Source organism: Mytilus trossulus, chromosome 7 (assembly GCF_036588685.1).
Source record: "Mytilus trossulus isolate FHL-02 chromosome 7, PNRI_Mtr1.1.1.hap1, whole genome shotgun sequence".
In the NCBI taxonomy this organism is placed as follows: Eukaryota; Metazoa; Mollusca; class Bivalvia; order Mytilida; family Mytilidae; genus Mytilus; species Mytilus trossulus.
In genome coordinates, this window is record NC_086379.1 from 9,417,707 (window position 1) to 9,444,591 (window position 26,885).

At 32.1% G+C, this 26,885-nt stretch overlaps 3 protein-coding genes across 3 annotated transcripts in view; 2 read left to right on the top strand and 1 right to left on the bottom strand.

The window, feature by feature from the left end:
- Positions 1-26,885, bottom strand: part of LOC134724603 (prostaglandin reductase-3-like) — a 219,608-nt gene that overhangs the window by 40,281 nt on the left and 152,442 nt on the right. The window lies entirely within an intron of this gene.
- On the top strand, positions 12,818-14,547 carry LOC134726141 (nipped-B-like protein B). The gene is made up of 3 exons (XM_063590540.1): positions 12,818-12,836; positions 13,261-13,559; positions 13,873-14,547. The coding sequence occupies exons 1-3, from the start codon at positions 12,818-12,820 to the stop codon at positions 14,545-14,547; spliced, it is 993 nt and encodes a 330-aa protein (XP_063446610.1).
- Positions 15,318-26,885, top strand: part of LOC134726811 (alpha-N-acetylgalactosamine-specific lectin-like) — a 29,071-nt gene continuing 17,503 nt past the window's right edge. The window contains exons 1-2 of the mRNA XM_063591222.1: positions 15,318-15,442; positions 19,484-19,729. Of these exons, the coding sequence (XP_063447292.1) occupies positions 15,346-15,442; positions 19,484-19,729 (343 nt within the window). The 5' untranslated portion in view covers positions 15,318-15,345. The remainder of the gene's footprint in view (positions 15,443-19,483; positions 19,730-26,885) is intronic.

Here is a 26,885-nt window from a genome sequence, read left to right on the forward strand (position 1 = left end):
AGTCGAAAATAAACTGACAACGCCATGGCTAAAATTAGAAAAAAAAGAGATCAACAAACAAAGAACATTACACAAAACACAACCTGATAGAAAAATAACGACAAAGCAAACCAACCCCACAAAAAAATTGCATTGGGGTGATCACAGGTGCTCCGGAAGGGCTCTTCATGCGGCACCTTTCATGTTGCACATGATAATACAAACCTGGGGCCTGTTTATCGAAAATGTCCTAAGATCGGTCCTAAGAATTTCTTAGGACAGAAGTTAGGATAAAGTTAGGACCGACTTACGACACGTCTCAGCATGCACATCGAAGCTATCTTAGGAATATCTTAGCTAGGACGTCCTAACTGATGTCCTAAGTATTAGAGGAATAGAAAATACAAACCGAATATAAAAAAGAAATAATTATGATATCATATTTTATCAATATTTTTATTTCAAATATGGTTAATTAGAATCTAATAACTAATATGTATTTTTAAATTAAAGGCAATAAATATTTTTTGTGAAATAATTGTACATTTAAACTGTATGAAACAAAACATGACACAAAATTAAAAAAATAACAAACTAACCGTAAACAAGATATATAATACGTAAAAATCACAACATGTTTTAATTTTTAGTGAGTTGAATTCGAAGTGTCACATTTTATATCTTTAACAGTGCAAATGGAAATCTCGTGCATTATTCATATCATAACGGAGAATTCCAACTATTTTTACTACTGCTTTAAAAATAAGACGCGTGAAAATGAACAAAAGACGAACTTCGAATGTATCCTAAAGTTAGGATCATCCTAAGACCATCTTAAGGTTCATGTGGACCCTATGGCTAAAATGGCCGTATTTTCACCTCATTATTTACTCGGAGTACAGACAAACCTGGGCATCTGTAAAACAATTCAGGCATAGCATGCCCTAGATAAATGAATTTTAAGTATGTTTTATGTTTTAGAAAAATAAAAACTTACCAGGATTTTGCCGTGCACTTTTTTTCAGTCCTCCAGAAGGTGCCAAAATAAACTAAGTTGGGAAACAGGTTTGAGAACTTCCCCACAGGTAAAAATTAAAGTGAGCATTTTTAATTGACATGGACATTAGATGGACAATAGATACCTGACAATAATTTGTTATTTAAACTGTGTACCTGAGTGGACCATATCAAGGTAAACTCAACTGTTTGTTAATTTTATCATCTTCTGCAGAGACGAAAAAAAGTGTACGGCAAAATCCAGTTAAGTTACGAATTTTCTAAATCATACAATGCATTTGAATTCTATTTATCTAGGGCATGCTATGCCTTAAAACTTTTCCAGATGCACAGGTTTGCCTGTACTCAGAGAAAAATTTGATGTGAAAATACGGCCATTTTAGCCATAGGGTCCACATGAACCTTAAGACACCTAAATTGGTATCCTAAAGTTAGGACAATTCCTAGGATTTTCCTAAGTTGCGACATGTTTGATAAACCCATTTAGGACTAAGATGTGTCCTAAGTTGGTCTTAAGACACGTCCTAATCCTAAGAGAGCTTCGATAAACAGGCCCCTGGTTATAATCTTATACATAACGTCAAATTTCGGAAAAGTGGACGGATTGAAATTTTGCTTCGTTTTAGTGACAATCATGATTGTTTGTGTACCTCGACATTGGCATTGAGTTTTTATCTTTTTAAATTGTATTTGTGATTTTGTTTTTTATATTTCACCTAGTATAGTGCAGCTTTGGATATTATATATCTTAAACATAATGCAATTTTCATTTCATCTGAAATCTTTGTCATGACTACCATTAGACCTGTCACATTCAAGAACCTACAATGTCTTTGGTCTAATGGTGACATGTTGTATATTGTGCGAGTAATTCAATAATTTTCTGTATTTGATTGTATATAATTGTTTCTTTGTAGCAAAACAGGAAAAATCAAGCTTCATGGCATTACAAACCATGTCCACTGATCTGATAACATCATATAACATTGTGCGGTCATAAGAAAATAATAACACATCCACAAGTCAGTTCAATTAGTTTGTTACGCATGTCAGTAAGTCTAATTCGAAGATTATTATATTTATTTCTGTAAATTCAGGTTAATCTCAAACAATCTTTAAGATACAGATCGTATGAGGGAAAACTGTCATAGTAAAAACTAGGAAAAACAATAACTAAAATGGCAGTGATTCATAAGTTGACTTTTTATATTGCAGTTAAAATATGATTACACGTAGCTAAAGTTCTAAAATTTTAACTTGATTCGAAAGATTTAAAAGTCATCTGTGGTGCAAGTCCTTTGTTGGGTTTTTTTGTCACTGAATTCATCAATTTAAAAAAAAGAGTATTTCTGTGTGGTTATTCATACAGACTATAATTATTTAATAATATTCTTAAAGTGCACAGAGGAATACTGTATATATATTCGTTATTTTTGTGTTTATCATGAATCGTCATTTAAGGACTAACATAAAGGATAAAATAAACACAACTTGACATATATCAATATCAAAAATGAATTTCTGATGATATTTTGAAGTCATGTATAATTCTATAAGATAATCATGCTGATACAGCCTTTTCAAAGAAATATGTTGGTATATAAACTGTAAATCTCAAACATAATTAGTATTCGGACAAACCATTGTATAAACTGGACCAAGTAACTCACAAACATAATTAGTATTCGGACAAACCATTGTATAAACTGGACCAAGTAACTCACAAAGATAATTAGTATTCTGACAAACCATTGTATAAACTGGACCAAGTAACTCACAAAGATAATTAGTATTGGGACAAACCATTGTATAAACTGGACCAAGTCACTCACAAACATAATTAGTATTCGGACAAACCATTGTATAAACTGGACCAAGTCACTCACAAACATAATTAGTATTTGGACAAACCATTGTATAAACTGGACCAAGTCACTCACAAACATAATTAGTATTCGGACAAACTATTGTATAAACTGGACCAAGTAACTCACAAACATAATTAGTATTCGGACAAACCATTGTATATACTGGACCAAGTCACTTACAAACATAATTAGTATTCGGACAAACCATTGTATAAACTGGACCAAGTCACTCACGAACATAATTAGTATTCGGACTAACCATTGTATAAACTGGACCAAGCCACTCACAAGCATAATTAGTATTGGGACAAACCATTGTATAAACTGGACCAAATAACTCACAAACATAATTAGTATTCGGACAAACCATTGTATAAACTGGACCAAGTCACTCATAAACATAATTAGTATTCGGACAAACCATTGTATAAACTGGACCAAGTCACTCACAAACATGATTAGTATTCGGACTAACCATTGTATAAACTGGACCAAGTCACTCACAAAGATAATTAGTATTCGGACAAACCATTGTATAAACTGGACCAAGTCACTCACATTCATATCATAAAAGTCCTTCAGACATTCACTTGTTTGCGATTGAATTAGTTCAATTTATACACTAATAAATCCCATAAAAATGCGTTTAATCCTAATTATTCTTTAAAATTTGAGATAATCAATTAAATTTTCATATTCGTAACCTCTGTCAAGCGACAATTGTATATTTGCGTCATTGAGTTGGCCTTGCGTATGGAGATATTTTTTGGTTGATACAAAAAAAAATGTACTCCATGGAATTAGCTTTCTGACAGAAATACATAATAATACGTTATCAAAGTTACCAGGATTATAATTTAAACGCCAGACGCGCGTTTCGTCTACATAAGACTCATCAGTGACGCTCAAATCTAAATAGAAATAAAACCAAACAAGTATAAAGTTGAAAAGCATTGAGGACACAAAATTTCACAAATGTGCCAAATACGGCTAAGGTAATTTATTCCTGTGATAAGAAAATACATAACCTTTTTGTTTTAAAAGATAAACACAAGCTGTTAAATTATTTGTAATTTCTGTTTTTTTAATATAAATATCATATTTTATGAATTTATATTTTTACAAATAACTCATATATATCTAATGTCCATGAAAGTATAAAAAAAAACCGTCCTTTTGTGCTGTATATCTATCATGACATTTGGTACAATTATTCTTCATATTTAATTAAACCAAATGTCATTCTAAACGGTCCATGAATTCGTTTTCAAGTTAAATTAGTTTGAATAATAAAATTCAGTCGAACAATGCATCTTTTCTCGATACGTCACCGTTTGTCGTTGCGAAAAATTTTTTTTTACATTAGCAACGTCATTACCTCCCCTGTAACTGTATCGTATGCCATTATAAGTTATGATAAATGAAGAAATAAATGATAGTTTCAATCTTAAATTCTCTATTGTTGAAAATAAAACAAAGATTAGAAAATGACCGCAACACAAAACAGCTTGCGCCAAAATAAAGACACAATAAAAGATTTTTTTTAAGTTCTTGGAAAAACTTTTTTCTCTTCTTTTTGACTTGAAAAAATTTCGCCCAGAGTTATAAAATTTAAGTAAATTTTGAAATTTACTTAATTAATTTAAAAAGGTTTGTACTACGGACAACAAACAGAAACTTACGAGCAAGCAAATTCAAACTTTAGTTTTTCTTTCTAAAGACGATTTCGATTTTTCGCATTAATTTATCTAGCAGTACTTAAACCCCATATCCATTATTCTTGAAATCGAAAGAAATTATGCATGTTTAATTAGCTTATTAATCAAAAACGTATGGCACAAACTTCTACCATAGCAGATGATTTTTTCAATGTAAAACAAAATGAACGATCTTAAATTCACAAAAGTATCATATACTGCTCAAATCTTAATAAGAAAAAATATGATGTATAAATAATTAATCTACAACATGCAATTAAATTTTCAGCATCAGTGCATGTTTGTGATATTATTAGATCGTCTATAAGTGTTATCCCATTCAGAAATCACAGTTAAAAAGTCAGTAGCACTGACCTACATGTTTGCTTCCATTTCAGACGACTGGAGCCCGCAGAATGATAATGCAGCGGGACAGGCATTTTTCATTACGTCATTAGTTACTTTTGACGTCATATGAACTTTGACACATGTCCTTTACCAAATAAAAAATGGATTGGGTATGTAAAGATACACCATTGGATGGACTAAATTATGTTCCTCCTTATCTTTCTCGTGAAATTGAGTCCCTCCTATGGTGTATCTACTATCACATACCAACACTTTTAATTTGGTAACTTTATCTTATTGTCGGAGTTTTTGATGTCTGAGTCAAATTATTGTTGATTTCGACAACGAGCTTTGTAACCACTGTGTAAGACCTCTGAAAATAATTGCAAACCCTGTGTTTGATAAGATTTTAAAAAAAAGAAAGAAAAGATGTGGTAAAATTTATAATGAGAAAACTCTCCACAATAGACCAAATGACACATACATTAACAATTATAGTTCACCGTACGGACTTCAACAATGATCAATTCCCATACCGCATAGTAAGCTATAAAAGGTCCCGAAATGACAAATGTAAAAAACATTTCAAACGAGAAAACTAACGGCCTAATTTATGTACAAAAATTAAAGAAAAACAATTATGAAACACATCAACAAACGACAACCACTTAATTACAGGCTCCTGACTTTGGACAGACACGTACATACATAATGATTGAGAGGGGGTTAAATTGTTAGCGAGATCCCAATTATCCCCCTAAATTGGGACATTGGTGTAACAGTGCAACATAAAAACAAACTATAAAAATCAGTTGTGAAGGCTTATTTCATCAGATGGATACAAATTCATCTAACAAAAACACAGAGTGGACGTGGACGGTTACTTGTATATTGCAACAACAAAAAGACACAAAAGACAGATCTGAGAGTATTCACAGTTACTGACAGCCAAAGCCACTAGCAACTAATAAAAAAAACCATGTATCTGCGACTTAATCATCAATCAGTTTATATCTAACATCCAATGGATTTAGTGTTTTAGACGTCATAAACAGTCAGAGAAAAATATGACCTTGTGCCATACCAAGATACAGTTATCGAAAGATTGAGGATGAAAAACATGTTTTGTTAAACCGACCTGTATATTCAGATATTCTTAATGTTATTTTTAACCATGCTAGTATTGTTGATGAGATGTGTGATAATGAAAAATTTATATTTTTTACAAATGAAAATATGGTATTTTATACTGCCAAAATCTGCTAGGAAATTTTGATAAAGCGAAAATGTATTTTATACTCATGATAGTTGACTTGTATTTGTATTATAATTGAAGAAAAATTGTTTTATTGTCTCTCATAACTCTTAATAGAGTGGCTCTTGTTGTTTACTTGTGTATTAAAAAGCTGTATATTTTATATATAGCAAGTGGTGAGACTTTGATAAAGTATTTGTCTTGTCTTTAAAGGATCGATAAGTTTATCAGGATCGATTCTAAATGTCCGGGCACAGTGAACAAACAACTCCGTAAAAATAAAGATGTGATATCCCGTTTGAAAAAAGTTTTCTACAGGAACAACTAAACGTTAACTATGCGTAATGCGCTTTGTTCATTGTTTCAGGTGTATACATGTAGTTGTGACCTATATATGTAGTTGTGACCAATACATGTAGTTGTGACAAATACATGGAGTTGTAATTTTCTATAGCATTTTGGTCTCTTGTGGAGAGTTGTTTCATTGGAATTCATACCACCTTTTTTTTTTTATATTGACCTATAGTTGTTAGTTTCTGTGTCATTTTGGTCTCTTGTGGAGAGTTGTTTCATTGAAATTCATAACAAGTCTTCTTTTTTTATATTCGAAACCAAATCTCTATAACTGAAGAATTAAGAAAAGGTTTTCAGTAATTTGTGGTAAAGAAATCCCTGGCTAAATAGTTTACCAGTAATACATTATAGATAACGTTCGCTAAAATAAAAAAAAAATCACATCCATGGCATAGCGAACAAGCTATGAAATATAAACACTGTAAGATGGTGTCAAAGGTCCATCACCATCCTAAAATGAAAAATTTATAGCGAACGAAAGATCTTCCCTTTTGCCATAAATGTTAGTGTGGTGTTTCCTGTATAAAACCGAAATATCTAAATCTAGGAAAGGACAGTTATTGTATTTTTGGCCATCTGATGAGTTAAGCCTTTTTCAACTGATTTTTATAGTTCGTTCTTATGTTGTACTGTTATACCACTGTCCCAGGTAAGGGGGAGGATTGGGATCCCGCTAACATGTTTAACCCCGCCACATTATTTATGTATGTGCCTGTCCCAAGTCAGGAGCCTGTAATTCAGTGGTTTTCGTTTGTTTATGTGCTACATATTTGTTTTTCGTTCATTTTTTTCTCATAAATAAGGCCGTTAGTTTTCTCGTTTAAATTGTGTCGCATTGTCATATCGGGACCTTTTATAGCTGACTATGCGGTATGTGCTCATTGTTGAGGGCCGAAAGGTGACCTAATGTTGTTAATTTCTGTGTCATTTTGGTCTCTAGTGGACAGTTGTCTCATTGGCAATCATACCACATCTTCTTTTTTATAATTACCGTTTAAATTTGATTTAATTAAAGTAAAACCTTTTGGGTAAATTTCGGCAGTATATTTACAAAATTCTTGATTAGTTAACGAACAAAATATCATCAAGCTAAAGGTAGGTGTTGTTCAATTTATTTGGTTTATTTGCATAAATGGTGTTGTATTATTGATGGTGGAGTTTTCATTTATCGAGGACACCACCAGCCCAGTATTTAACACTTATGTGTTGAGATGAATTTTCATTTATATAGTCATAATTATAAATTAGTTGTTCACACAACTTTGAATTTTTGAAATACTAAGGTTTTTCTACCTCAGGATAAGATTACCCTAGCTATATTTGGCAAATCTTTTATGATGTTTTGGTCCTCAATGCTCTTCAACTTCGTTTTTTTCATTTTTTTTTTCACCTTTTGTTTTATTCGAGCGTCACTGAGAAGAAACGCGGCTGGAGAAAATACAACATTACATCCTGGTATCTATGATGAATTTATCTATATAACCATCCATGATAACCAAATATTATATTTGTTTAAAGTGCTTTTATTTCTTTTTATTTGTTACTTGTGAAATCGAACATCAATGAAGAAACATTAATGGAATGACCTGTCAAACTGAGGTACAATTAAAAGTTAATTTGATATGTGTTTTTTTGTGCGCAATTAATACAAGTCGTTTTTATTAAACGAAAAAAACAAAGCAAAAATACTAAAATGTCAATTGACAGTTTTCATATTTTAGATACTACGAAATGTATATATATATATATATTGTCAACTACAATTGTGAAAATAGAAGTCAGTGAATGAATGACGCGCTATCAATTTAGCTCTTGAAAACTGATAAATTCATCTATATGGAATCATTTGATCTTCACATGAGAGTTGTATTTAGTCTTATAGATAAATTAAATTTTAGCTATTAATAATCATTTATTTATATAGTATACGTCTAGGCCATTTGTCAACATACAAATATTGTCTGATCAAGGGGAATTTTCGAAATAAAAATAAATTAAAAAAAACAATGAAAAGAATCTACTAGTATTTACATATTGATTTATAAAGTTATACACATGTCAAACAGATCATTGCCCAATATTACTTGTGACAGCGATAAAAATGAATACTTTAATATTTGTTGAAACTTTTATCTTTATGTAGATTTTTTTGGCGGAATTTATGTCTCTGTACAAAAAACGATCCCCATGTATTTGCACGTCCTATCATCGCAAAGCATGGCTTAAATGCGTCACAATCGCTTTTCTGGTTTCGATTTGGTACTTAGACAGTTACTCATCATAATCAGCCATATTTATTATTGGTTACTCGGAAACTACTGTTGGTTGTCATATAATTGTACATATTTTGGTTTGCCTTAGCATGTATATGTTTCTTACAAATAAAATATTCTATTCTATAACTACAACTTATTAAGACAATTTCTATAATTTCCTACCAAATATCTTAGTACCATGTGCATGCAGCTAATTGCAATAGATATTACGGAGTGGATATACTTAGTATATGATTTGTGTTAATAAACATAAGTCAAAGAAACAGTTATTGCCTAGAAATTTTCAATTAGGGCTCTAGTTTTTGAACTTGCAGAATCTTGTAAGGGACATTATGGCTGTTATTATTATCTGTCATAGTATAGTGAATTTTGTTTTAATTAGTTCGATATCTGATTACAGAATCCTAAGGTCAAATCTATAAAACTCTAAAAGATTAAAAATCAAATACGAAACGAGAGATTACCAGAAAGAAAATAGTCACAGCGATTGAAAAATGAAACACAGGAAGTTCTCTGGAAATATCAGCGTTAAATCAGGTGCTGGTTGATCTAAGTTCCTTTTACTTTTATTGATGACGAACGTTAAACTTTATCTCAGCATTATCTTATTTTTGTATGGCTTCCTTCGTAACAAGGATTCGCAGCATGTAATGATATAACATCGGATCAGTTTATGAAAGAAAAACATATTTCTTAGAAAGCTAAAGTATTTATTCCCGCGTTGTTTGAACAATAAAATAACCTTATTAGACAACGAATTGATTGATATAGACAGAAAAGAACATGGTACTTTTTATACACACACAAAAACACAACAATTTCCTTGTTTTGATAATAAGACCAGATAGTTAACACAGTTTTCTCGGTTGTGACGTTTTCCGTTGTAAAGAAGCCTTTACAATTGATTAGCATAACCGGTAGTATTTACAGTCTAAATGACAGACAGTTCAAGTTAAAATGATAAGGCTTTCACTTATTAAGTTATCATTACAGACAGGTTACGTATTTTATTGTCTATTTCCGTCAATATTATATAGGAATCTTAGTTGGGTCATGGAAGTATTAAATTGACAATATAATACTTCCATAGTTGTGTTAACCCGCTGATAAATGATCATACCAATTTACTAGTTTACTAATACATAGAAACGCATGGCTCTTTATAATTATATACATCATTACGGTTTTTTTTTTATTTCAGATACCTGAATTTTTTCAACATTTTTTTGTTTTTGTTTAATAATTTCAATTTTATAATTGGATTATTTTGACCTGCTGTCAAGATATAAAGGTAAAGGATACACATTGCGCTATGTTACCCATTAGACTTCTATAGTCTAAGCTTACACATAGAATACATTCATTAGACTGTTTTTTCTTCAAAGTGCCTTCTTTATTTTTTATGATATGTTGTAAACTTATTTTGTTGATTTATGTATGACTTCAATTCAATCGGGGTATAACTGTGCATCATTTAATAAACATTTGGCTATTATTGTTGTTTTTAATATCATAGTGTTTTATCATATATTTAGTAGTAAATACAGTAGGTTTGCTATTTAATCCATATTTAGTTTAAACATATTTATCTATAGTGGATTGGGAAACAAGTTTTGCAACTTATACTAATCCCTTTCCACTTTGCGGGTGCGAGTGCTGCCTTGTAGCGGCATTAACCCACTCTTTTTCGAAATCTACAAGGGTGTCTTTAATGTGCAAGAGATATGGCTCTCTTTATTTCAACACGGGTTAGCCATTTATCGTCCCCAAACTGCGCAACTTTGATGCGAACCCTTTATCATACCCTTTATCACACCCCTACATATTTTTTTCCTCAAAATAGATCCAACATGAACGGTCATCGGGCGTAACGCAATTTATTGAATGACGTCATTGTTTGTCATGTGACGTCACGAACGTCAAGTTTTCATATTTTTGGCACACTAAATTCAACTATAAAAATTAAAAAATACAATAAACAAAATATTTTTAAAACAACAGCACGCAAATTGTAAGGTAACCCAAGTGTTTCGGATAAGTAATTGAGCATTTCTTTTAACGCTTTTAAAACAAGACAAAAGTAGAACTGAAGGTGACCCAGTACTATGGATCAGAAAACAGTTCATATAATATAATACTCTCCTGTTGAAATACATGATAAAAAGTATAAAACCTGGCAAAATCCGTATCACCCTCGACCAATATCATCCCTCGGACCTAAAAGCCTTTGGGCTGATATTGGTGTCTCGGGATGATACGACATATGATACGGATTTTCCATGTATTATTCTCTATGTACCATGCATGTGTACTGATAATTTTATGTGTTTTGTGTATTTCGTAGCTGGCTGTTTGCTTGTGAAATAAACTAACACCACCGTTTTATATATATAAATTATTGCGTCTATGTCGTCTTACTCAATTGGCATTCATTAGAAACCCTGATATTTGAAAGCCAAAAAATGTATAAGAACTTGAAAAGCAAAGAAAGAGCTAACGACTAATAGGAACATGAATGTTAAAATGTCATGAACTCAACTTGATTAAGCTGCCATACGTTAAATGGTCACTGTTGTAGTTTATACTTGTTAGTATGTTTATACATATATGTTTTTACTTTATTTTTGAAGCAGAAGTAATGAAATCAATTTTTAACCTATATTTTGACCAACCCGTTGATTTGTTTGCAAGCATTGATATGTGCTATAATTACCGATAATTATCGATTCAAGACTGAAATACAAATATATAGATATGTTAATAAGTACAGGCCACTGGTTGTTTTAACAATGAGCAAAATCTGCAATACAACAATATACGCTAACAAAAGGCCCGACTTGCCAAATGCGAAAATACAGCGGCCAGATGTATATAATAACAATGACAATAGTAAGCTAAAGACAACCAATGGATAACAGGACAGACAAAGGGAAAAGACAACCAATGGATTACAGGATAGACAGAAGCTAAAGACAACCAATGGATTACAGGACAGACAGAAGCTACAGACAACCAATGGATTACAGGACAGACAAAGGGAAAAGACAACCAATGGATTACAAGACAGACAGGAGCTAACGACAACCAATGGATTACAGGACAGACAGAAGCTAACGACAACCAATAGATTACAGGACAGACAAAGTGAAAAGACAACCAACGGATAACAGGACAGACAAAGGGAAAAGACAACCAATGGATTACAGGACAGACAAAGGGAAAAGACAACCAATGGATTATAGGACAGACAGCAGTTATAGGCAACCAAGGGATTACATGATAGACAGAAGCTAAAGACAACCAATGGATTACAGGACAGACAGAGGGAATAGACCACCAAAGGATTACAGGACAGACAGAAGCTAACGACAACCAATGGATTACAGGACAGACAGAAGTTAAAGACAACCAATGGATTACAGGACAGACAGAAGCTAAAGACAATCAATGGATTACAGGACAGACAGAGGGAGAAGACAACCAATGGATTACAGGACAGACAGAAGAAAAGGACAACCAATGGATGACAGGACAGACAGAAGCTAACGACAACCAATGGATTACAGGACATACAATGGGAAAAGACAACCAATGGATTACAGGACAGACAGAAGTTAAAGACAACCAATGGATTACAGGACAGACAGTGGGAAAAGACAACCAATGGATGACAGGACAGACAGAAGTTAAAGACAACCAATGGATTACAGGACAGACAGAAGAAAAGGACAACCAATGGATGACAGGACAGACAGAAGCTAACGACAACCAATGGATTACAGGACAGACAGTGGGAAAAGACAACCAATGGATTACAGGACAAACAGCAGTTAAAGACAAACAATGGATTACAGGACAGACAGAAGCTAAAGACAACCAATGGATTACAAGACAGACAGAAGCTAAAAAAATCCAATGGATTACGGGACAGACAGAAGCTAAAGACAACCAATGGATTACAGGACAGACAGAAGCTAACGAAAACCAATGGATTACATGATAGACAGAAGCTAAAGACAACCAATGGATTACAAAACAGACAGTAGCTAAAGACAACCAATGGATTACAGGACAGACAGTGGGAAAAGACAACCAATGGATTACAGGACAGACAGAAGCTAACGACAACCAATGGATTATAGGACAGACAGAGGGAGAAGACAACCAATGGATTACAGGATAGACAGAAGCTAACGACAACCAATGGATTACAGGACAGACAGAGGGAGAAGACAACCAATGGATTACAGGACAGACAAAAGCTAACGATAACCAATGGATTATAGGACAGACAGAGGGAGAAGACAACCAATGGATTACATGACAGACAGAAGCTAAAGACAACCAAAGGATTACAGGACAGACAGTGGGAAAAGACAACCAATGGATTACAGGACAGACAGTGGGAATAGACAACCAATGGATAACAGAATAGACAGAAGCTAAAGACAACCAATGGATTACAGGACAGGCAGAAGCTAAAGACAACCAATGGATTACAGGACAGACAGTGGGAGAAGTCAACCAATGGATTACAGGACAGACAGAGGGAAAAGACAACCAAAGGATTACAGGACAGACAGTAGCTAAAGACAACCAATGGATTACAGGACAGACAGAAGCTAAAGACAACCAATGGATTACAGGACAGACAGAAGCTAAAGACAACCAATGGATTACTGGACAGACAGAAGCTAACGACAACCAATGGATTACAGGACAGACAGAGGGAGAAGACAACCTATGGATTACAGGACAGACAGAAGCTACAGACAACCAATGGATTACATGACAGACAGTAGCTAAAGACAACCAATGGATTACAAGACAGACAGTAGCTAAAGACAACCAATGGATTACAGGACAGACAGTAGCTAAAGACAACCAATGGATTACAGGACAGACAGTAGCTAAAGACAACCAATGGATTACAAGACAGACATAAGCTAAAGACAACCAATGGATTACAGGACAGACAGAAGCTAAAGACAACCAATGGATTACAGGACAGACAGAGGGAGAAGACAACCAATGGATTACAGGATAGACAGAAGCTACAGACAACCAATGGATTATAGGACAGACAGAGGGAGAAGACAACCAATGGATTACAAGACAGACAGAAGCTAACGACAACCAATAGATTACAGGACAGACAGAGGGAGAAGACAACCAATGAATTACAGGACAGACAGAGGGAGAAGACAACCAATGGATTACAGGATAGACAGAAGCTAACGACAACCAATGGATTACAGGACAGACAGAGGGAGAAGACAAGCAATGGATTACAAGACAGACAGAAGCTAACGACAACCAATGGATTACAGGACAGACAGAGGGAGAAGACAACCAATGGATTACAGGACAGACAGAGGGAGAAGACAATCAATAGATTACAGGACAGACAGAGAGAGAAGACAACCAATGGAGTACAGGATAGACAAAGGAAAAAGACAACCAATGGATTACAGGACAGACAGAGGGAGAAGACAACCAATAGATTACAGGATATACAGAGGGAGAAGACAACCAATGGATTACAGGACAGACAGAGGGAGAAGACAGCCAATAGATTACAGGACAGACAGAGGGAGAAGACAACCAATGGATTACAGGATAGACAAAGGGAAAAGACAACCAATGGATTACAGGACAGACAGAGGGAGAAGACAACTAATAGATTACAGGATAGACAGAAGCTACATGTAACGACAACCAATGGATTACAGGCTCTCCAAAAGCAATTTTAAAACAATATGACGGAGTTTAGCAAATTTGTGGGCACTCAATCCTTCCTAACCTTGGACATTGGTTAAACAAAATCAAATTCAAAAAAAAGCTGTACAATTTAATGGAAAAAATCTTGACTCATTAGATCTAAACTGAGCAGAAAAACAAATAAAAAGACAAAAGACAAAAGCTTTACATTTTTAATTGGATAAATTACAATCACTAACAAAATGCAACATAAATTTATTTTAAAAATAAGACAGTTATGACAGGAATATCGTATTTTAGGAGTTGGAAAAATGTCCAAAAGGCCACAGTTAGATTTTTACAACATTTGTACACGTTGCAATTTCTATCCTGTCAATGTATAATAAATACCTTTCCGTATGCTGTCCTCTCATTGTATTATGGAGTTATGAATGTGATGTCATTTAAACAAACTCCACATCTTTTTATCATCATAATTTTCAACAGTTTATTATTTTGAACTTTCGTCAAAACTAAATATCATTTGCACAATTTATTTTCCTAGACAAACAAGTGATTTTCAGATTTGTCCACAGGCCACATTCTCTTATAAATAATAAAATCCTTTAAGAAATCATAGAAATGTCATCAGTTAAAAATCGAGTTATCGATCTCATCATTAATTATTTTATTTAAGCCAATCAAGAAAATCCTAGAAACAGTGGGATGGCACTTACCATCACACACAAAATTTCAATTCTTCAATAAAAAGAAAATCTATCTGGTATTTCTCTCATTAATATTTTGCGATGTAATATGGTCATTGTATTTCAGAATAACGTTCACCAAACATGGTAATATACTTTTTAAAGAACTTACGGAATAAATTTTGTAATTTATTTACTCTACTTTGGATTATTTCAGAATCTGACTTGATTTACACTTCTGGTAAGTAAAAATTAGAAAAATAATTGAAAAAAAAGATTGAAAAAAAAGATAAGAAATTAATGAATTCATAAAATAAACTTATATTGTAAATACTTTCACAAATTAAAAGTTGGATGGAGAGTTGTCTCATTAGTACTTATACCACATCTTCTTATCTATAATACTAGAAGACACCCGCGAAATCGCGGGCATTCAGAGCGTGGTTTAAAGTATGTAAAGTGTTGTTGGAAGAATTTTGTAAAATACTGAATGACTGGCGAATTTCAGCAAAAGTATGATAAGTCATAGGTTATTGGGGACAGGAAAATGTTTTTTTTATCCCTCCACCTTTATGTCCAAAGTTCCCAATTTTTTGTTTTCTATCAATTTCAATTGAGTATGTTATGAACATTTAAGTAAGGAGCCTGTAATTTAGTGGTTGTCGTTTCTTTATGTGTTACATATTTGTTTTTCGTTCATTTTTTGTACATACATAAGGCCGCTAATTTTCTCGTTTGAATTGTTTTACATTGTCATTTCGGGGCCTTTTAATGCTCAATTCCATTTTCAATTTAATGAGTATGCAGTATGGGCTTTGCTCGTTTTTGAAGGCCGTACGGTGACCTTTAGGTGTTAATCTCTGTGTCATTTTAGTCTCTTGTGGAGAGTTGTCTCAACATGGCAATCATACCACATCTTCATTTTTTTTGTAATCAATGAATTTTTTAAAAGATTTAATGACTGAAGAATTTCAGAAAAGGTATCATGAATAAATTTAGCGCTTATCTGTATATTATAAACATTCATTACTACATAAATAAAGTGTATTTACTTTCAATTCTAAGTTTACTAATCGATCCATGTTGGTCATTGATATAGTATACATACATGTATCCTCTCTATTTTTAATAAACTCTTTGACCGCCGTGGATAGTAAACTTGAAAATGATAGCAGTTCGTAAGTCAGCAACCATTTGATTTTCGGGGGGCTATGTTTTTTTTGTTGGAAAAATAAGTTTGTTTCCAGTTTTTGGAGAAAGAAAAATAAATTTTTTTTTACCCTCAGAAAAATAAATTGTTTGTTTCACCCTCAACTGCCACTATGTGTAATGCTAATATTGAAAGAACAAAATTGTTTTCGACTTGTCTTGAAAAAAATGTCTTGAAAAAAAACGTAGACATCGTGAATCTGCAATTCTTATATGAACAATTGCTGTTTCCATTGAACATTTTGTCACATTTTGTCACATTTGTTAGAACTGCAAATCTTTGAAAGGGAAGGATAAAAACCTTTAAAAAAAAGATTCCACCTATATACATTGTAACTTGTAACTTTGGCATGAAAATACGGATTTTTTGTGTTATTAAAATTTGCTGTTACAAAATGTTACAAATTATTATAAATTAAAGAATTTATCTCCCTCAGGCAAAGCTTTGATTCCTTTCACAGATTTGGCTATACTTTTTGGACCTTTTGGATTTATAGCTCTTCACCTTTTATATAAGCTTTGGAATTCAAATATTTTGGACACGAGCATCATTGTCGAAATGCGCATTTGGTGCAGGAAAATTGGTACCGTTAATGTTTTTAAATCCTAATTATATAAAAAGCTCAAAATACTAAAACTTAATAACTTTTTCGTGAGGAGAAATATATTACCACCTGTATCAGTGATTAAATCTATAGTTTATATGCCGTCCGTCGTCGTCCGTTTACATTAAACAAAATCGCCATTAAAACTAATGGCAAAATCAAACCAAACTTGGTCACACTCATCGAGTTTAAACAATGATACAAATTGATAAAAAGTAGTAATGTCTACCTCCTGACAAGGCTGACAAAGCTGCCAGACGACTTCTTATAGAAATATTTTTTGCCATTTTTGCCTTTTGACTTAAAAAAATACTAGATATATAGAAAATCTATATTCTATCACAAAATAAATTTAGGAAAACAAATATCTATTATAGTTGAAACATAGATGAATTCTATTGATAAGTTAACATGGCCATTTCATCAGTCAACTCCTTAGATATTGCATTTCTGTGAATATAGAAAATGCAATTTCCCATACTATGAAATATCGAAAAACAATTATATATCCTAGAATGGAACGCTCATAAGTACCATATTTTCAAATGTATATGTCCAACATTTCTATGAGTTTGAACATATACTAAAACTATGCATTACCCCTACCTTCACTTTCGGTCTACCTCAGAATGAAAGGCGGCCGCTAATTATGTTCATGTATACTGGTAACATTCCAAAGTTATGTCTCTATGATAAGGTACATAGAGATCATATCTAGGAACCAGTCCGGAAACAAATCAAACTTTTTATCTCCATGAAAGAGATGTGGTTTGTGAAACTGCTGTATTCACAAAGTGCAACACAATGGTGTAATTGCACATCAGTTAAGATATTTACACATTTGTCTTTTTTTGGCAAAATCTGTAGCAGCAGACGAGAAACTTATAACAGCAAAATTGAATTATTTCAACAGCTGAAGTCTCAGTCCACTCCTTATAGACGTCATTGTTCGTAAATGATGATGTTCGCCCATTTCTTACATTTTGACAAAACGTTAAGTGGAGTATGTTTCGTGAACTGAATCGACGCATTACATATTGTAAATCATTTGTATTTGTTTGAAGGCAATTGTTAACCCCTATTCAACAGCTTGATTTGATACGATTTGCTGTTATCTCAACAACTCCATATTTTTATTGTTAAGATCATTATGGCACCCTCAACGGAGTCGGGGTGACGTATTGTTATTCTACGATTTTTTCCCTTAATCTTCTTCCACACATTTTGTCCACGCACGGTCTTGTAATTAAATGTGCCAATGTTCATGGAACTATACCATAATGTTGATCAGCATGTGAAGTTGTGCACCTGACTTTGGAATGCATGGCTTCGCAAGATACATGTATATGCTATTGCTTAGAGTTATTTTTCATTGCTGCTTTTATTATTTATTTTGCATGCTGCATGCCTTGTTTTATTTTTTATTGCATATGTTTTTATATTTGGTGAAAATCTATTAGAGGCTATGTTTGTAGTGTTTGTCAATATGCCGAATCCAAATTAAGTTTTTCTTACTTACTTTGCCGTTTCCATGGAAAAAGCAAAAATCCGAAAATATTTCAAGTGTTCCAAACAGGACTAAACTTGACAAAAACAGTAACTGACACGGCCTTTGCTGCATTTTGAACTTTGATTTTTCAAAATGGCTGCCGTTACCATGGAAGCAGCTAACATATCAAAATTTCTAACTCTTTCGTTATAAAACAACACTAGATGAAACTTTATGAAAATGTTACCCAATATGCCAAGATGCCAAGACGATATTTGCATACTTCAAAATGGCCGCCGTTGTCATGAAGACTGGGGGTAAGTTTAACATGGACCCTAAGGGAAAATACATAAAATCAGCATTTTCTTAAAGAGTATTTCACCAAAGTCAATGAATCAGTACTGATATATAACATGATATGTGGCAATGAGATGTCTGCTTTTAGAATTTTGGAATGATCCACTGTAATCATGGATGCAGCAAAAATGTCCAAAATTTTAAAAGTAATCAAAATGCTGCAAACTAGATGACACTTTACAGAAATGGTAACTGGCATGGGCAGAGTTTCATTTTGAAGTTGGAATTTTCAAAATGGCTACCGTAACCATGGAAACAGCAAACAAGTCAAAAACTTAAAAACTTTACAAAAATGATACTTTCCATGTGAAGATGCGCTTTTTGAATTTTGAATTTTCAAAATGGCTGCCGCTCACCTGGAAATGGGGGATGGGTGCCATCCGTTTTTGCTAGCAATTACAAATCTAGTTATTATTGTTGTTGTTGTGGTTGCAATCATTGTTTTTAAATAGAATGTATGCCATTAAATTCCACATGTAGTAAATCAAATCACGAGTACCCAACTGTGCATGAATTGAATGATTTAGATATTTTTCTTTGGTGGATTGTAGAAATTTCATTATTATAATTTATACTTTAAAAAGTAAGAAAATCACGAAAAAAAATGTTTTTTTATTTGCAGAAGTACGTGAAATGATATGGACTCAAGATGAAACTTACAATAATTTAACATTGTCGACAGGCTTTGTATGGCAAAAGACTGTTCGTAGTCGTTTAAAATGTTCGGTCACGTGCACAGACGATGAACGATGTGGCGCCTTTTTCTTTTCTGATGCAGACAAGTCATGTTTAGCAACTCCGTTCCTACTTAAAACCACTGAAGAAGGTATTACCGTCATTGGAACAGAGTATTACTTTTTTCGACCAGGTATGAATATGAATATTATGAACATGAAATATAGGAAATGTTTTTAAAATAAAATCTTATCGCACGTACGCTCATAGCTAATAGTTAATGATACTATATATAAATGATTTCCTCTTAACATACTTTAAAGTTAGGCTTCTCAGATGTTTAAATGTCAAATCCTATTTTGCAACCATTTGTCATTTTTGTTTGTTGAAATATATTGATATTGATAAGTGAAAGTTTCTTGTTAACTAAATGTTTGTGATGAGTTAACAATCGTTTGCAACCAACTCCTACCCTTCCGATTCATTGTTTAAATAGAAACAGTTTTGTTAAACTTTAGATTTTTTAATTACCATTTTCTACTTATGTATTTGTATTATTACACTTGCATGTGTGCACTTTAACAAGTATTTGAATCATTTATTTGAACGATTATTTACACATTTGTTTTCCAATGAAGATATTTACAAAACGTGAAGAGAAGATGACATATTGTATTGTCAATATATTGATGGAAACCGCGGCTTTTTCTATTTAATGGTAAAATCATAGGTGTTTGTGTAATTTGTCAAAGATGGTTTTGTACAGGAAAAAAACTCTATATACCTTAATATAGCACAAGGAACTTAACACACCTACTTTTGTTGTCGGAACCATCCGTAGCAATCCTACCCAAGTATGGCAATCGTAATTATTTGGATTACCGACGCCAATTTGGAAACAAACGTCTGACCTTATTTCATTTCATACGTTTTAAGTCAAGAGAGAGAGTCTGAATGATATCAATAGAATTGGAAAATCTGAGTTTTAAAAATAGAAACTCCTGACACATTAGACCATAAGACAGAGCTCACACAGGGTTTATGTCACATAATACTTAAAGAATTTACAATAAAGATGATAATTACCATGCAGAGAAAAGCTGACAGTTTTTAAAGAATTAGTTTTTACAATAAATCAATCAGTGCGGACTTAGTATTTCCAATTTGGCGTCGGTATACAAAAAAAAAATCATGTCGACATGCTTCTGATGCCTGCTTCGAATTATCCCGACAACAATAGTAGTCGTGTCATACACCATTGAGTAGATAAATCAATTTACATTAATGGCATAATAAGTTGAAGTAGGTTTGGCAACCGAGAAATCGAAATGTGGTTGTGTACTTTTATTTATTAACGTATCTAATACAGACATACTACTAACGAGCTTTCATTCCATCATTCGTCAAACAGTTTAACTAATATAACAAAAACATGAAAAAACAGAGTATAGGTAGCCTCATAAAAGTGTGGACAACAAGTAATGATTATGTTTTCATTTTTACCGAATGATTCACCTTTAACTTGCGAGGTAGTCTCATAACCGTGTGTGCAACCGTAATGATTATGTTTTAATCTTACCGTATCATTTAAATTATAGAAAAGTAGTTACAAGTTAAATTTGTCGATTCTTATTTTGAGCCATATATGTAAACACAAATGAAGAAAATGAATAAAGATGCATTCTGTATCCGCTGCATAAAATTTATGTTGTATGTCATGCAGTTATAAACTGTTGTAAACACATACATTGTGACTCGCATATCATTCAGTGGGATAGTGGGTCAAATGCCCAGTTTGCCCATTTTAATCTTAACATACAAACTTTATTAAACGTAGATACAATGTAAGGAACAATAACTGAGTTGTAGGTCACTGAAAAACAGAGTTTGGAACCTTAGTATGGCAATGAATGATACATGTACCCGTCTTAGGTATGTTTTTATGTTTTGGAGGGATACATACATGTACTTCTTAATCGGTCCTCAATTATAACAGAAAAAAGGTTAACAAAATTAATTAATCTCAATAAGAATTAAATGAATTACAGCAAAAAGATTGAAAAATATTGTTCATAATTGTTCATAAGAAACGAACTAAATACCCCTCCCCCCCCCCCCCACACACACAAAAGTAAATAAATTATATCAGTAGAACGTTGGACCAACTAATTTGAATTCTAGCTTTCCAGTAAATAAATTTATTCAACAATTAATTTTATTTAGATATTTATTTCAAAGATAACTATCTCATAAAATAAAATCAAGTTGTAGCTAGGTTCAAATACATGTAGCTTTTAACAGTCCTATATAAGTACAAAAAAGACAGTACGCAAATATCTTTTTTTTTTCTGCACCATGATTTAAAGTTATCGTGTATTCGTTAAAATATGAATACTATCAGACAAGATAAAAATTTAAAGATACGAATAACCAGTACAAATTTTAGAAAGCGAAAATTTATCTTTGATTACTATTTACACCACTGGGTTGATGCCACTGCTGGTGGACGTTTCGTCCATGAGGGTATCACCAGCCCAGTAGTCAACACTTCAGTGTTGACATGCATATCAATAATGTGGTCATTTTGATAAATTTTCTGTTTTCAAAACTTTGAATTTTTCGAAAAACTAAGGATTTTCCAAGGCATAGATTACCTTAGTCGTTTTTGGTACCACTTTTTGGAATTTTGGATCCTCATGGCTCTTCAACTTTGTAATTGTTTAGCTGTTAAATATTTTGTATGAGCGTCACTGATGAGTCTTATGTAGACGAAACGCGCGTCTGGCGTGCTAAATTATAATCCTGGTACCTCTGATAACTATTTACACTACTGGGTCGATGCCACTGCTGGTGGACGTTTCGTCCCCGAAGGTATCACCAGCCCAGTAGTCAACACTTCAGTGTTGACTTGAATATCAATAATATGGTCATTTTCATAAATTTTCTGTTTACGAAACTTTGAATTTTTCGAAAAACTAAGGATTTTCTTATCCCAGGCATAGATAACCTCAGCCGTTTTTGGTACAACTTTTTGGTATTTCGGATCCTCAATGCTCGTCAACTTTGTAATTGTTTGGCTTTTTAAATATTTTGATATAAGCGTCACTGATGAGTCTTATGTAGACGAAACGCGCGTTTGGCGTCCTAAATTATAATCCTGGTACCTTTGATAACTATTTACACCATTGGGTCGGCGCCACTGCTGGTGGACGTTTCGTCCCCGAGAGTATCACCAGCCCAGTAGTCAACACTAATGTGTTAACACTAATGTGTTGACATGAATATCAATAATGTGGTCATTTTGATAAACTTTCTGTTTACAAAACTTTGATCTTTTTCGAAAAACTAAGGATTTTCTTATCCCAGGCATAGATTACCTTAGCTTTTGTTTTGGTACAACTTTATGGAATTTTGGATCCTCAATGCTCTTCAACTTTGTAATTGTTTGGCTTTTTAAATATTTTGATATGAGCGTCAGTGATGATTCTTATGTAGACGAAACGCGCGTCTGACGTACTAAATTATAATCCTGGTACCTTTGATAACCGATTAAAATAGCTTTTTAGTCCGAAAAAGATTATTGATTACACATTCATTACTACTATTGAATCTAGTGAAATTCTAATCTAATGTTAAAAGAACGTGCGGTATGTTAAATCATTTGACTGTCTTTTGTCGGTGAAGAATGTCAAAATATCTTCAATAATCAATACGCCACTGAGATACACCTGCAGTAATTTTGTCATCGAGTTACTTGCAATTTGTATTCGGACGTTCAGAAACCTTTGGTGACCCCGTTATTTTCAATGTTCCTTGTAAAAACAACGAATTAATTAGGCGTATCAGACCTAATCTAACCCATTCAACGAATGGTCTCGTCCACACTTTTATGAATTTGATTCTATATATAAATAGAAAAAAAGAGGTGGTATGATTTCCAATGAGCCAACTATCAACTACAGACCAAATGATGTAGAAGTTAGAAACAGAAACTCTTGGATATCGTAAGGCCTTAAACGACAAGCAACAATTTTATACTGCATAGAAAGGTATAACAGTCCTCAAACTGACAAATGTATAACAATTAATTCGAACATGAACACTGACGAACTAAATACACGTTTCTCCTCCCTGTGAAAAAAGATACTGACTGTAAAAAAGAAAGAACAGACATCATAATGCTAACGGTCTGTTAATTTACTGTTTAAAGTTAAAATCAAATCGTGGTAAGTAAAAGAACATTCAATAACTTTTATAAATTCCTGTGACTCTTGCTTTATATATTAAAATTTTGTTTCTCTGTAAATATTTCAGTTAGATTAAATTAAGCCCTGATTTTCAATAAATATTGGGCAAAACTATTATACTGTGCTCTTGACTTTGATAACTACTTTCAAATTCATTTTATTTTCGCCCCGTGTTAGTCTATTCATCAAAAGATACAGGAAATTATAACTGTCCTCCCCCGTGTAAGTCTATTCATCAAAAGATACAGGAAATTATAACTGGCCCGGCATCATTTCTCTTTCGAGATTTTTATCGTGTATTTACAACATGGACCTAAATTACCATTTAATGCCAAGTGTCTTTCTCTAACTATAGAGTAGAAAATGTCTATTAAAGTGTAATAAAAACAAAGTAAACGTGTACTTTATGGACAATCATTCTGTTAAAAGTAAACGATATTAAATTAATGGATGGGGCATAGTATATATTTAACCAGAACACAAAATACATACACACGCTGTACTGTTTTTGTTTTTCATCCTTATAATTCAAAGTGAGACATACAACACGGAGAAAGATCAAACCTCACTGCAAGTTCAAGTGTTTGTATAACTGCAGTGAAGTGAAAACTATGGCAAGCCGTTTTACTATTTATTCTAACTTCAAGATATCTAATAAACTTTATAAGATATCTCATATAATTTTATTTATACGATATATTATGTGAGATATCTCATATGTTTTAAAAGATATCTTATATAAAAATTATTTATAAGATATCTTGTATAGTTTATAAGATATCTCATATAATTTCATTTATAAAATATCCTATAAACTATATGAGATATGTTATAAAGTATAAAAAATATTTATAAGATATCTTATATACTTTACAAGATATCTTATATACTTTATAATATATCTTATATACTTAATAAGATATCTTATAACTTTTAGAAGATATCTAATGAAGTATATAAGATATATTATATGATTTATAAGATATCTCATATAATTTTCTTTATAAGATATCTTATATTATTTTCTTTATAAGATATCTTATATACTTAATAATATATCTTCTTAACTTTATAAGATATCTTGTATACCATATAAGATATTACTTATAATTTATAAGATATCTCATATAATATATAAGATATCTAATATATTCCAGTTTTTATAAGATATCTTATAAACTTAAAAAGCTGTCTTATTAATAATTTGTATATAAGATATCTCATATAATATATAAGATATCGTTTAAAGAAAATTATATGAGATATCTTATAAATTATATGAGATATCTTATAAACTATATAAGATATCTTATAAGTATATAAGATATCTTATAAGTATATAAGATATCTTATAAGTATACAAGATATCTTATTAAAGTGTATAAGATATTTTATAAAGTTTATAAGATATCTTATAAAGTTAATAAGATATCTTATATAATTTATAAGATAGGTCATATAATTTTCTTTATAAGATATCTTATATACTTATAAAGATATCTTTTAAAGTATAAAAGATATCTTATAAAGTTTGTAAGATATCTTATAAAGTTTATAAGATATCTTATAAAGTTTATAAGATATCTTATATATTATATGAGACATCTTATATATTATATGAGATATCTTAAAATTAGAATAAATAGTAAAACGGCTTGCCATACTGTCATAAAAGACACGTTCATTAAATCCAGAAAAGCACACTTAAATTGTCTTTATTCTACTGAGAAACGATTCTTCTTAAGTATAATGTTATCTGATTATCTTAAAATCAAACAACATAACAAAGTAACGTAAAGAAAGCAGTTTAAAGTAAGAAACTTCTAGGTAATCAGTTTCAGAAAAGATTATTTAAGTTTAAGTATTTTAAACCCGTCTGAATACTCACCAAAAAGTTTATACAAGAACTTAACAATTCTCATTAAATCATAATTCTATTCTGTTTGGTTCCTCACATGTTAGTAGAAATTTAAGTCTAAAACAAATCCTTAAGTACCAGTGTCTTCAGTGCATGTTATATTATTTAATGGAGAATAATTACGGATAAAGCTAAAGTGGCATGATTCTGTATTATATGATTTCAGATAAAAGTATTGTGTTGTTGCATCAATGTAAATTTAACTGCAGTTTTTGTTTATTTGATTCGATCAATGTATTGAATTGATGCTGCTGTGATTAAGATAATAGTGATGGGTTGTCGGGTGATTAAAGTCTAACAAAAGATTTATATTTTTTTTATAATATCTCACCAAGTGTTTTACAGAAATTCAATGAAATAAATGCTAAGCTGTCGATTTCTATCTTTCTGTGACGTGAATGGATGCAAAAGTCAAGAAAACTGACATGTGTTGATAACTGTCAAAGTGGTTGTGAGAAATTGCGGTAGTTTTCTAAACACAATAGGTTTATAATAGTATTATACAATAGTTATATTATGTCTTGTTATAGTTTAATTTTGGATGCACTGCCTATCAGCTCATAGACATTATTTTGTCATGTGACATTGACGTGATCAACGTTTTTTTTATCATGATTTACTTCGGCTTAAAATTGAATTTAGAATTAAACTATAGAGAATGACTGTAAAAGTTTTGCTGTCTTTTCGAGATAACATATAAAAAAATGTGGTGCATAATTTAAAATGACGAAAGTCAGTTACTAATATGTATGGTATATCGCAAATTTGTATTAAGTAAGATCTAAAATCATCTTAGTACAAATTAGAATTCAAATATCTAATAGGAACAATTGACATTTTGTTCTTTACTAAGTGTTATAAATTCCAGTATATGGTACAAGTCAGAATATCTACTATAAGATCATTTCCCACCAAGCACAAAAGCATATTAAGGTCAGAATGAAATAAAAATCATATTAAAAACTTAGATTCGAAGAGTAAATAAAAATGAAAATTTTATCTCATTGATTTGTATATTTTGACAAATTTGATTCGTAGTCAGCTTACATAGTCTTGCATAGTCTGTAACTGAGCGCTGAATCACTCCATTATGCTCAGATCTTCAGTTATTTGCTGACTTGTTTCGGTTCCGGTTCCTGTGTCAGCTTTTGCTCTATTGTTATATTTCATGTCACCACTTGTCC